Source organism: Schistocerca americana, chromosome 5, assembly GCF_021461395.2.
Source record: "Schistocerca americana isolate TAMUIC-IGC-003095 chromosome 5, iqSchAmer2.1, whole genome shotgun sequence".
Lineage (NCBI taxonomy): Eukaryota > Metazoa > Arthropoda > Insecta > Orthoptera > Acrididae > Schistocerca > Schistocerca americana.
The window spans coordinates 365446673-365459663 of NC_060123.1; the positions used below are offsets into that span (position 1 = coordinate 365446673).

At 41.2% G+C, this 12991-nt stretch overlaps 1 protein-coding gene across 1 annotated transcript in view; it reads right to left on the reverse strand.

Moving 5' to 3' along the window:
• The window catches only part of LOC124616386 (mucin-17-like), a 258939-nt gene that overhangs the window by 50612 nt on the left and 195336 nt on the right, over positions 1 to 12991 (reverse strand). The window contains exon 3 of the mRNA XM_047144691.1: positions 3881 to 4032. Coding sequence (XP_047000647.1) covers positions 3881 to 4032 — 152 coding nt within the window. The remainder of the gene's footprint in view (positions 1 to 3880; positions 4033 to 12991) is intronic.

Genomic DNA, 12991 nt, shown 5'->3' on the forward strand with positions numbered 1-12991 from the left:
GTAGTTTTATTTATCTATTAACATCACACCAGAATCTGTTTTCAGGATGACTCTTAAGTCATCAGTCGTACAGTACAATGTGTAGCAGTGGCTAACCTGGGCTCTCAATCCCTATACAACCTTCCAGAAATACCGTAGATCTTCTTTAGTGTGTAGTCTTGTCAGGCAACACAAACAGTTGCATACTTAAGAAACACTTCTACTGCTACATTTCCCCTGACTTCGATTTTAAGAATTTTGCTATTCGCACTACTGTTCACTACTTTCGCCTTGGCCTTATCTATCCTTAAGTTATATTTTGTGCTACGTATGCTGCCCATTTCACTTAACAGGGACTAAAGAGCACCGTTACTTTCGGCTAAGGCTGCGGTCGCAGTGGCACCTATATCGGTGGATTCTGCCGGCGATCGACATTGGCCGAAGACGGCATATCTTTTCAGATCAGTACGCCAATATGAGCGCGGTCACGCTACAGCCGATCTCATCGTTCGATCGTATAGACTTGGGATGACAATAGGTGAAATTCAACTCATTTTGTTTTCTTCTGTCACGTCGACCGACATTCTCATACACGAAATACGGCCTGTGAGCAAATGATAAGTTTACTCCAAGAAAGGGCAAATTTGTGGCATTCAGAGGATAAAATAGAATTGGGGTATAGCAGGGCTGATATAGCAGGTTTATTGGAAACCGCGATTTTTAGTGTAAATTATAATTTCAAAAAATAATTTGTTAAATTGAGAAGGATCTTACTCTTAAAGTTATTGCAGTGGCTCTTGTTTGGGCTGTGGTAGGTGGACATTAAATGTCTACAAATTATTATTACGCTTACTGTCTTTTTTATGTCAGTAGGGTGGTCATTCCTAAAGATATGGTGGTCATTCCTAAAGACTAATTTAAAAACTAATATCTTCACTTTTGCACCCGAAATACAACGAAATATTGAATTTGCTCTATAACGAATTTTAGAGTTACGCTTTCTGCAAATGCACTAAAAGACAGTGTAGAATAGTTCATTTCCTTTATTAAAAGCTGCACGTTATCTGAAATAATACTGCCACTAGAAATCTTGTTACTTCCTTTCTCAAATCTGCTATGCAAATGTCTAAAGACCATTGAAGTTTCCAGTTCCAGAAGCTGAATATCTGAATACTGCTTTACTTTTCACCATTTTTAGAACAAAGTGAACTGCTGTGAAACCACAAAGCTACCTTTCATTAATTAAATAATAATTACTGACATACAAATTTTATCCATGCATCATATAACAGAAACATCATCTACTGTCACGACATAACTTAACTATTATGTGCTTGTAACCTCATTGCCAAAACCTTTATACATCCTAAAACATAAACCACACTCTGAACAGAGCGTTTTTGAGAGGTAATGTAATGTATCAATGAAACTACGTATTTACGTAATACAGACGTATAAATATGAAAAACATCAAGTACGGCATTTTAGCTTCAAAGATTTAAAGAGTTTTTAACTTTCGTGACATGATGTTTTCCTTTTCATCTCATATATCCGTAAGAGTTGTCTGGTAATTCCAATAACTGCTTACACAGCGTGCAGTACTCACCACGTTCTTCTCGAGACAGATATAGCTCATTTATATGCATTCTGCATCTTTTTAGAGTCAAACGCCGGCCGGGGTGGCCACGCGGTTCTAGGCGCTTCAGTCTGGAATCGCGCGACCGCTACGGTCGAAGGTTCGAATCCTGCCTCGGGCATGGAAGTGTTTCATGTCCTTAGGTTAGTTAGGTTTAAGTAGTTCTAAGTTCTAGTGGACTGATGACCACAGCAGTTAAGTCCCTTTGTGCTCAGAGCCATTTGAACCATTTTTTTGACTCCGCCAAACACTGACGAAGGTGATCGGAATCACCGTGACCTAGCCGTCGGCCGATGGTGTCGGGCGACCTCTGGCTGCGGCTTCCGTGTCATTGTGAACGCAGTGTAAGTGACTATATCGCCAGCTCATCTTAGAATACACATGTTTTCCCTTGTGCTTATTTACTTTCACCTTCTTCTTTGTTTCAAATACACGCGAGTAAAGCAACAGTGGCGTATGCAGCTGTCCTGCGTTAACAACAGTTTTCCGTCGTATTTTGTACTTTCATTCCTCCCACTTGATGTCTGTACAGTATTCCTCTATTTCGCCACTTTATCAAAATCACCTTTAAGTTTAGATCATTCTGTTTATCTTACACTGTTGAATACGTCCTATAGGTCCGCAAAAACTGCAGAATCCACCTGAGAGCAGATGCAAGATCAGGTGGTTTGGCAGGTAGGTTTAGTTTCATTAAACCATACTCATTTCCTGTTTTCGTTTCTCTGCTTCTGTATATTGATCTAAGTCAGCAACAGGCAAATGCGACATGTGAAACGAAGTATTCGACAATCTCAACATCTATCTAGTCATATTTTCCTCAACAGTGTAATAATTCCACTCTTGTAGGAGTGTTTTCGCTTCCCACACCCGGGTTCCCGGGTTCGATTCCCGGCGGGGTCAGGGATTTTCTCTGCCTCGTGATGACTGGGTGTTGTGTGATGTCCTTAGGTTAGTTAGGTTTAAGTAGTTCTAAGTTCTAGGGGACTGATGACCATAGATGTTAAGTCCCATAGTGCTCAGGGCCATTTGAACCATTTAGGAGTGTTTTCCGTCAGTGCTTACGCTGTATTAACTCTAGCCTATTTTGGTGTAAATATTGTCCTCTTGGCTAGGTTGCATTCCTGTTCTATTAGAGTACAGTCGCCGATTTGACTTGGAATTTGGGAGGACTACCAGCACGCCTCATTTTACTTGACATGTTTAGCATCTGACTTTCTCAAACATTCTGTTTCCCTTATTTTTTATCTTTAGAATTTCAGTTGACTGCTCGTTACTACTGAGTTATGATTTGAACGTCTGCACATGTGTATATTTTTCCTTCGAGTATCGAAATGATTGTATGCTATGACTACAATAACAATGAATCACAATTTCAACTCATAAAATACCTGGGTGTACCAGTTTGTAGGACTGTGTCGTGGAATGATCACGTAAGTTCAAACGTAGGTAAAGCATGTGGCAGACTTGAGTTCATTGGTAGTATACAGGGAAAATCCAGCCAGTCAGTAAAGAATATTGCTTATAAAACACACATGTGATCCATTCTAGAGTGTTGCCCAACAGTGAGAAATTAGAGTATTTGATTTCCTTCACAAACGGACTGCATTTTCCTGGAACTCTTCCAACAAATCTAAATCTTCCATTTGCCTTCCGTTAACACTGATTTTTCTTGATCATCATACTTCATGTCGCTTTTTAGTGTTACCCATAAATATTTAAACGATGTGACGTGCTAAAATGTTCGTGACCAGTGTGGTAGTCATATACCATCGAGTGCTTTCTCTTTGTTCTAAGCGTTATCTTATATTTTACTATTTAAATTCCAAAAGAGTCGAGTAACTTGATCTTTCGTGTATCTCGCGAAATGACGTAGACGGAAAATTTGAGGCTCATCGACAGTATTTGTTCCTGGACATCATTCGCGACCAGAACAGCAAAACTAGCAAACAGTAGTGGTATCCGATGTACCCAAAGCCACGCACCACAATACTATTTACGCAATGTAGATGTAGCTGTAGAACCCTAGGGGTGCTACTCCGGTGATGAATGTTGGAAGTCTGTTTGGAATTCAGGAAGTATGGGAGATGCTGCTGCCAGAGTGACCTGTGTGTTGGAAATTGAGACGTGCGTGCAGAGTACCTCATGAATCAGGCGCTTTGCCCGCGAAAATAAAATCTCCGATACACCGAGTTTGGTTAAAGATCGGATTTCATGCCCGTCGCTCTCCGAGTTGAATCTGCACGCAGAGGAGGCGACGTGACTCACCTTCGGAGCGCCCCTGGCAGGAGAAGGCGGTGCTCGGGATGGCGCTGTAGACGGGGTAGTCGGTGCCGGGCTCCCCGGGCACGGACTCGCGCAGCTCCCAGCGCCGGGGGTCGTCCACGTAGCGGCCGCCGCCGTGCTTCTCCGGCCGGTACCTGCGCCCACAACACGTGCTCACTCCACTGCAAAACACAGCCAGCCCTCGAGTATCGGGGTTCACGCGGAGTTCAGGTGAGTACTCGTGTGTGTAGCAAAAGCATGTGTTATTTCTGTGTTCTCGACAGGGAAACTTTGTGTTCGTGCTGAAAGGGACATTTCACTTAAGAAAAGCGAAAAAATAGTTTTTGACTAAGGCCTTACTGGCCGAAAGCTTTATTTGTGACGTCTTTTTGTTGTGCCTATCTGCTAGTCTGCATCTCCGCTATATGATGAGTAGCAACTTTCCTTTGCATAATATTGTTACGATCTTGTGAAACAAATTTTCAGTTGTGATTGCTAGTGGATAGGATGCTTGTGAACTGGGATTTCAGCAGATAACTGATGTATGTAGTGGACAAAGTGTATTAGGTAGACGAAGAGAACGAAGGTGATGCGATTGAGGAATTCGTTATCATGCAGATCGAGGCAATGAAATGCGTTGATCTGTTATAAGAGTATACGGGACAAAATTCATTTGACTACACCGATAGTGTGACTGTCGAAAAACTTTAAAATGTTACCAATTCCATCAACATTATTAAATAGGGGTTTACAGTAAAACCGCTGATATTTGGCCATACCTAGAACAGATGGTGAGTCACTTATGACCCAGATATCTTCCCCTTTTAGTATCCTGTAGCACTGGGCTATTGTGGCTACTAACGAACCTGTTCTTTGAATTGTTGGATATTTTATTATAAAATCAACAAAAATAAAGTAATTTTTCAGAAATTATCAATTATTGTTTAGAAAACTGGGTGTCTCTACTGGCCAACATCACATAACGAGCACAAATAACGTGCATTTATTACAGACAGTTTTCTTACACGTATGGCACTTAACAAATTATTTGTTTCCAACGCAGTCACTTTTCTTGTCTCTCAGGAATATCTTGGGGAGTTGTGCGGCTACTGGTCTTCCTGGCTGCTATGTACTTCTCATCAAGCTTCTCTCTCAGCTGCAGTATGAAGTCCTTGCGTTTCAACTTTCCCTCGATTAGAGCATTGTACAATACCCAGGCATTTATCCCAGCCAAATCCAGCTAGTTGTAAAATGTGAGAAAAAGGCAAACTCTGGGTGGTGAGGCTTTGATTGAGTTTTTGCGAGCCACTTCATATTTACACCAGTTATAAAATGTAAGTGTATCTGGCTTCTTTTTACGTCCAGTCCCAATTTTCACATAAGGATGCATAATGCTGAGAATCGGGTCATTCTTGCTGCTCTTTCCATGATGTCGTATCGTTGTTTACAACAACACTGTGCTACACAACGCTTCTTTTGCTTTCTTGACTGAGGCTGGTCTTTCCCTGCGAGATCGATTCACAGTGCCCACATCCATAGTACTTATAGCATTTGCTTTCAAGATTTCAGAGACAGCCAAGGAGGTGGAAAAATTGTCACGTGTGACATCTCTTCCCCTATTCAAGTAAGACTGCACCAACGTTTAGACAAAATTGTTGTAATTCAAAATTGTGTCTATGCAGCACACGGACAAACAATTACATAGCAAACAAATAAAAATGCTACCTTCGTCATCATATGGTTCAAAGTCATCTTCTGATGAGAAATGTGAAACTACATGTCATGTTAACTCTTCCTCAGATGAAAACTCCGGAGGCTGACCCTCATATTCACGAGCCAAAATCTCATTTATGGCATTTATAATGCCCTCTTCTGTTCTTGGACGTTTGGCCATAATAAATGTGTTTGCTGCAAGCATTATTTCTACAGTTAGAATCCACTAATAACTCTGTGATTCATGCACCAAAGCACTGAATGTGCGGCATGTGTGTACACTCCCAGACGTGTTTCAATCGGATTTCCTTCGCCTCCACGACTGTAGAACTGCAGCGTCATCAGAAAATGACATAAAATGAGTTTTGAGAGTGTTGAGCAAACAGAATGAAAAAAAACCCATGAAGCGACATGTTACGAAGTTACTATAATGGCTGCAGCAGTGGGATCAGAACTGACCTGCCCGTGGCTCTAGGTGAATTTGGATTTTTCTCTTTTACGGTTTCCCCGTAAAACGTAAAATTAGGTCTGATCGTTAAGTTGGTTCAAATGGCTCTGAGCACTATGCGACTTAACTTCTGAGGTCATCAGTCGCCTAGAACTTAGAACTAATTAAACCTAACTAACCTAAGGACATCACACACATCCATGCCCGAGGCAGGATTCGAACCTGCGACCGTAGCGGTCGCTCGGTTCCAGACTGTAGCGCCTAGAACCGCACGACCATTCCGGCCGGCCGATCGTTAAGTAACATATTTGAAACAAACTCATAGAAATTCAGCAGACGCGACAATAACACAAAATAATGAACAACGAAAGAATTACGGAAGAGATCACGTGTGACCCAGCCGCGGTTCTAGTTTTGGAATTGTTTGTATCACTTTTTGGCACGTGGCGGTCGTGCGAGTATACGCTCGCTGTACCTATGGTGTCGCATGTCGGCCACCTCTGAGATAAGCCAAGAGGCCAATACCGCCTTTGAGGCTTTGACAAATACCGCTGCTGCCCCTTTTTTGTCTATGTTTCATTGTTCCTGTCGTTCAGTCGACGCTTCACTACCGCTGAATGATGGACGTGTTTTCCTTAGTTGTACAGTTTTGTGATTTTCAATTCATCTAAGAAATTAAAAATGAGGAAAAAAAGATTTAGCCATTTTCACCACAAACTATATTAAGTGTACAGTGGAGCTTATGCTGATGAAAATAAAGAAAATATACAAGGTGAAGTTAACACTTTATGGCGAAATTTGAAAAGTAGTAACGACGCTGAAGGTGAAGTAGATTAGAAAATGAAATAATTGTAAATAAAACTGACGAGAAAGGAAATGACAGCTACAGATTTTTTTTTTCAAAAATTCCTTCTTTGTCAAAACCACAAGAACAACTAGAGCCCGTGGGCGCAAAAGCAGGTTCAAGTTTTATATTATTTTGATAGATAACTTTCTCCACCGCTAAAAATATATTAAGTGTTCCGTAAAAAATTGAAAAACGGAACAACCCAGTCAGTTAACTTGTTGTCCACTACTTACAAAGCAAAGTTGGCAACTTCATCATTCTGTCTGTCTGTTCGAGGTATTCTCGATTTCAATACAGTTCTCACTATCTTGTAGCTGGATTCTTCAAGGTAATTTAATATACATATTGTGAGAAATGCCCATATTCAACGCTTTACATATTTACTTTTAATTACAGGAAGAAACTAAACAGGAAGTACCAGAAGAAATTAAGGATATTAATATGCAGTTAATTAATTCAGACAATACCTAAATCAACGTCCAGTCAGAACACTTCTAGGAATAAAATTGTAGTATTAGAATTTGAGCTCAATAGCTTGCTGTTAGCAAGCAACAGATGAAGCAATAAGGAAAGACGTTCAACAGGAAAAAACACACTGAAGAGAAAGATCAGCACAGCCGAATGACGAAAAAATCGTCATTCTGGAAAACAAAAAATTCCAGAAATTTGTGAAAGTAATTCCGACTTAGCAGCAGCTTTTGAAATTAGAAATACTATTGATCTACCTGGAGTAGAAGAAAATAAATCCGGTTTATTTGAAACCATAAACATGAGCAAAGGTACGCCATCAGTCGATCAGACTCTTTCCCAGGCGAGTCAATACGGAAGAAGGAGAGAAACACATGGTAACTGTTCTTTTAAAAGGTGCAAACCACATTACGCTACATGTAAATCATAAAGATAGCAAAATTTATAGAGCTGCCGGCCGCGGTGGCCGTGCGGTTCTGGCGCTGCAGTCCGGAACCGCGGGGCTGCTACGGTCGCAGGTTCGAATCCTGCCTCGGGCATGGGTGTGTGTGATGTCCTTAGGTTAGTTAGGTTTAAGTAGTACTAAGTTCTAGGGGACTTATGACCTAAGATGTTGAGTCCCATAGTGCTCAGAGCCATTTGAACCATTTTTTTTATACAGCTGCGATAAGAAGCCTTGACTCTTTAGCTTCAATCTAATAATTTCTAAGTTTAAAATTGCAAATTATGTGACGTCACACCAGGGGCGGGGAGGGGATGGGGGTGGAGATACAGATGCGGCCACCTGTGACAAGGACGTGAAATGGGGCGTAGGGCTCCAAAACTCATTAAAATCGTGTGATGTAAATTATGGAGGGTCCGTTTCTGGCGAATAATGCACTTGCAATACAGCGAGCTTTCAAATGTGACATGTAGCTTGTTTTGTAGATAGCAGTTTCCGGGAAAACGTAGTGTAAGAGATAGTCGATAGGAATGGAACCACCCTTCTAAAACAAAAACAGATGTATAATCACAAACCGAAAGTCAAGTAGTATGAGATGGGAGAAGCGGAAACCTGTAAGGTTAAGTTACCATCAATTATCAAATGAAGAGGGGGTCATGTAACAGTGCAAATAGTTAGTTACGTGGGAAAGACATTTGAGCGTAGCTTTATTCATTCTAGGGCTACGTCGCATTTTGTACAGAACAAGACAAATGCTGGTGATAGCACATAAGGCAACAGAATTTACTCGACGTGTTGTGCAGCAATTTTAAAGGTTGTTGATATTCGTTTCACCCATTCCTCGTAGACGTCAGCCAACATATGCACCTGAAAGCGAGCACAAGCATCGATAACCTGCTCCCTGAGATGTGCAAGATTTATGACCTTCACTACATACACAGTTATCATCACGTGTCGCCACAGATACTACAATCCGGGGAACGTGGCAACCAGTTTTATCACATTTACTAACAAGTATTCTTTAGTTGAACAGTCCATTTTATCAAGATACCTGTTCACAATTCTCGATGGGATTTGAGTCGGATGAATTACCAGGCCATTGAAGCACATTAATGTTGTTTTCTTTAAAGAACGTCTTGACTGGTTCAGAAATGTGACTCAGGGCCAGATCGTATTGAAATGTTCCTCCACCATCTGCAAAGGTTTGTAGAACGACACAATCCTGCTCCTAAGGATTTCCATGTTTTTGGTTGAATTCATGCAGTCAACAGGAACTAGTGTTCCAGAGCCATTTGCAGTGAAGATACCTCATAACATATTTTTGGGAAATTATTTTACAGTCTGTTCAAGATGACCAGCTCTCACTGCCTCATGGGTGCTTCGCCTGGCAATCGTTGTTCTGTGTACTTGAACAATAAAATATGATTCATCACTGAAAATTACAAGTTTCTAGTCATTGAATGTCCAAGGTTTATATATGCCAATTATTTTTCTTCATGGCATGTTTAACAACGGCTTCTTTATTGACTTTCGTGCCTTCCGCCTGCAATCATACAATGGGGCTGCCGCTCGCAGTGTGGTTTCGGCGGCCTGACTGCAGTCGTGTGTATGAGTTGCGTTTGTGTGTGTGTGTGTGTGTGTGTGTGTGTGTGTGTGTGTGTGGCCATTTTTGACGAAGGCCTTACTGCTCGAAAGCTTTATTTGTGACAGTCTTTTGTTCTGCCCATCTGCGACTCGAAATCTCCGCTATATGGTGAGTAGCAACTTTCCTTTTCATAATTTTTTACATTCCATCCTAGATTATCCATTGTTTGACTTTCACGAGATCTGTCAGGCGAGTAGCAGAAACACATTCCTGCTGGCCGGGGTGGCCGAGCGGTTCTAGGCGCTACAGTCTGGAACCGCGTGACCACTACGATCGCAGGTTCGAATCCTGCCTCGGGCATGGACGTGTGTGATATCCTTAGGTTAATTGGGTTTAAGTAGTTCTAAGTTCTAGGGGACCTATGACCTCAGTAGTTAAGTTCCATAGTGCTCAGAGCCATTTGAAAGCCAAACACATTCCTCACTACTCTAACCTTAAAAACCACTTGCATTGGAGGATGTTACAATGTTACATCATCTACCGGCGGTAATACATGGATAGCATATATTCTAGTGTAGTCTGAACGAAAATATTCGTTGTAATTATGACAGAACTAGCGACCTCCCCTGCTTCGCTAGTGTAGCACAAAGTGTCTACAGCTGGACGACTTGTATGCTGTAGCGGTAATTTTGTTCATGGTGTGGGGAAAGAAGCAACGCGTCATAGTGAAAGATACAGAGTCGAGCAAGTGTGACAGGGCTTTCCCCTTTCACTGCTACGAACACTACATCATCATAGCGCGCCTATGCGTAGCATACAAAGTATTGTGCCATAATATAAGAATGAAATTAAAAATTAAAATAACTTTTCCAAGCTTCGTTAGGGTATGCTTCAGTATATTAATATTAAAATTGTTAAATCTCAGAACGATCAGATGAATAAGTTTTGCTAAATATATAGTTTTAAGAAAAAAATAAGTGGCTGTAAATAATGAAGCTAAAAAGCCAAAAATCGTGCAGAATGTGCCAATGTATGTCACAATCAAAAATTACAAGTGTTAGCTTGATTGTTTGCAATATTTTGGTCGTAATAGGCGTTTTTACGAAAAATTGAAGGCCCTAAATAATTCACAAAGAAAGATGATAATTCATATGAAGCGTCAGTGTGATATAAATCCACGAAATATGTAACACCAATAAGCTACCTCTATTAATTTTCAAGTTAATTACTAAAAACTAAATTTGAAACAAAAACGTTCCTATTCGTAAAAGATTAAGTATTGCTTGTATTTGTTGTGGAAAGTTCTAATTACAGCACTCGATTACACTGATGAAATAATACAGCTGTACCAAGTTTCAGGACTTTAGTATGAATAACAATCACTACAAGGAATCTTAAAGAGGTTCAGAGGTCATGTGTTACTGTCGGTTACATTCTAACATTCAAGCTGGCAAAGTTTGAATGCAGTCGAGTTAAATCTTTTTAGTAACTACAGCCAATTCATTCATATAAAAGGCAATTTATTCGTATTCATTCATTCATACAAAAATTTAGAAAATTATAAACTATTAAACAACAGAGGTATTAATTAATACGTGTCCGAAAAATGGATCATTTAGAGGCTGCTACATTTGTCTAAAGCAGTTATTAGCAGATGTTTCACCAGCGGTCTGCTGCCCCCATATATAAATACGGCCAGAGAGGCAGTAAGAAGAAACATTTCGCACCGAGTTATCAATCTGTCCGCGTCAGTCAAACGCCTGTGTACATTGTGTGTTTTCGCTAAAAGTAGGAAGTGAACTCACAAGGCCAGTAACCGTCCTGGATCGCTTAGATTTCACGGAAGTAACTGTTTGTGTGACGCACGTAATCTTCACAAAACCGCGTGGCAAGTGGTGAGGTTATTTTCCACTTTTAAGGCGAGCAATTAACCTTTGGTGATTCGCAGTCGGGACGATAAACCATTTTACTTGGAACTTACTGTAGAGGTCGTCTCTAAACTGCTAATAGTGCTGTTTCCAATATGGACATTATTATTATTATCAGGAATATTATTATCTTCGTGGGTGTAGACTTTTACTGAATATTCTAGGGCTATTCGGAAAGTAAGTTCCGGTCGATTGCGAAATGGAAACCACTTTGAAAATCAGAAATATTTTATCTGCAACAGTTAGCTACAGCTTCCAGCCACAGATCTACGTAGACACCACTCAAACATTTGTCATAGCTTTGTACCAACTTTTCAATACCCTCGTCATAGAAGGCAGCCGCTTGTGCTTCCCTCCAATTCCCTGCGCTCATCTATAGCTGTTTGTATGTGCGAAAATGTTGTCTTCATAGCCAGTAGTTAAGGTGAGCAGAGATGAAACACAGAGGGAGCCAACTACGGGCTGTAGTGCGGGTGATCAGACACTTCCCATCGAAAACGCTGCAGGAGCATTTTCATTGCCCCTGCAGATTGCGATCGAGAACTGCCACAAAGTAGGAATCGTGTGACAGTTCTGTGATGTGCGCTGCATAACATCAGGCGAATATCTCACGAGGACCTCATACTTGACGGGAGACACTATTTTCTACGCATCTTTATGTGCTCACCATGCGCTCAGAACTGAAAAGAGCAAAGTGATGGAACAGACAGGCATACTAGAGACACTGTCGAACACATAAGTGCAAAGCTTTATAACATTTTTCACAGTGGTTTCCAATTCTTGACCTATCGGAACTCACTTTCCGAATATCCCTCATATCTATCAGTTAGAACTCAATGCTTTTACTTATAGTCTTAGTTCCTGATCCCACTGAGTAAACAGCAAGTAGTAACCTTTTTCTATCAGTGAGATGTGAATAATGTGGACTTTTAGACTGAAAATTGTGGTCAGCATGTTCTCCATCGCTTTCTGGCTGAGCGCAAAAATTATTTTAGGGCTCTTGTAGACGGTGACGATATTTTACTCGCCGCCCCACTATGGAACACTGCGAAGAGCTACGATTAAAATCGGAGATCATCTTTAAGTAACTAAACAGTATCACTGTCTCATAAATGGAACTATTTAAGCACAACACGCCACTTGCCGGCCTACTGCAGCGCCAGAGTGGGCAGTGTCCCACCGCAACCCGATGACCATGTGAGTCGTGCATCAACGGCTCTGCGCCTCGGCGGTCACACTTTGTTCTTAGGGCGGCCGCGCCGCTGCGCCTCAAGTTTCAAAATCCCTGCAGTGGTTCCTGAGGGCAGCCGTAACACCCAGACAAAAAAAGGCATCAGTGGCTGTAAAGCATCACACTTCATCCGAGTAGCTCCAAATATTTATAAACTACGATTGCTGCCTGAAAAGTTCTCGACCTCCCGTCACTTTTGCCCCTTACGTTAGACCACATGTTAGTAGACACCAGATAAAATTGCAAGTCTTTTCAGGCAGCAGTTGACTGTAGGCAGTCATTTGAAGCAGTTGTGACGAACATGTTGTTGAAAATGGAAAAAGTATCGTGCAGTGATTAAATTCATCGTGAAAGAAGGTTCATCACCGACCGAAAGTCGGCTTGTAAACGTGTATGACGGCTCTTCACCTTCCATTTCCACCGTGAAGAAATGGGCGGCAGAGTTTAAACGT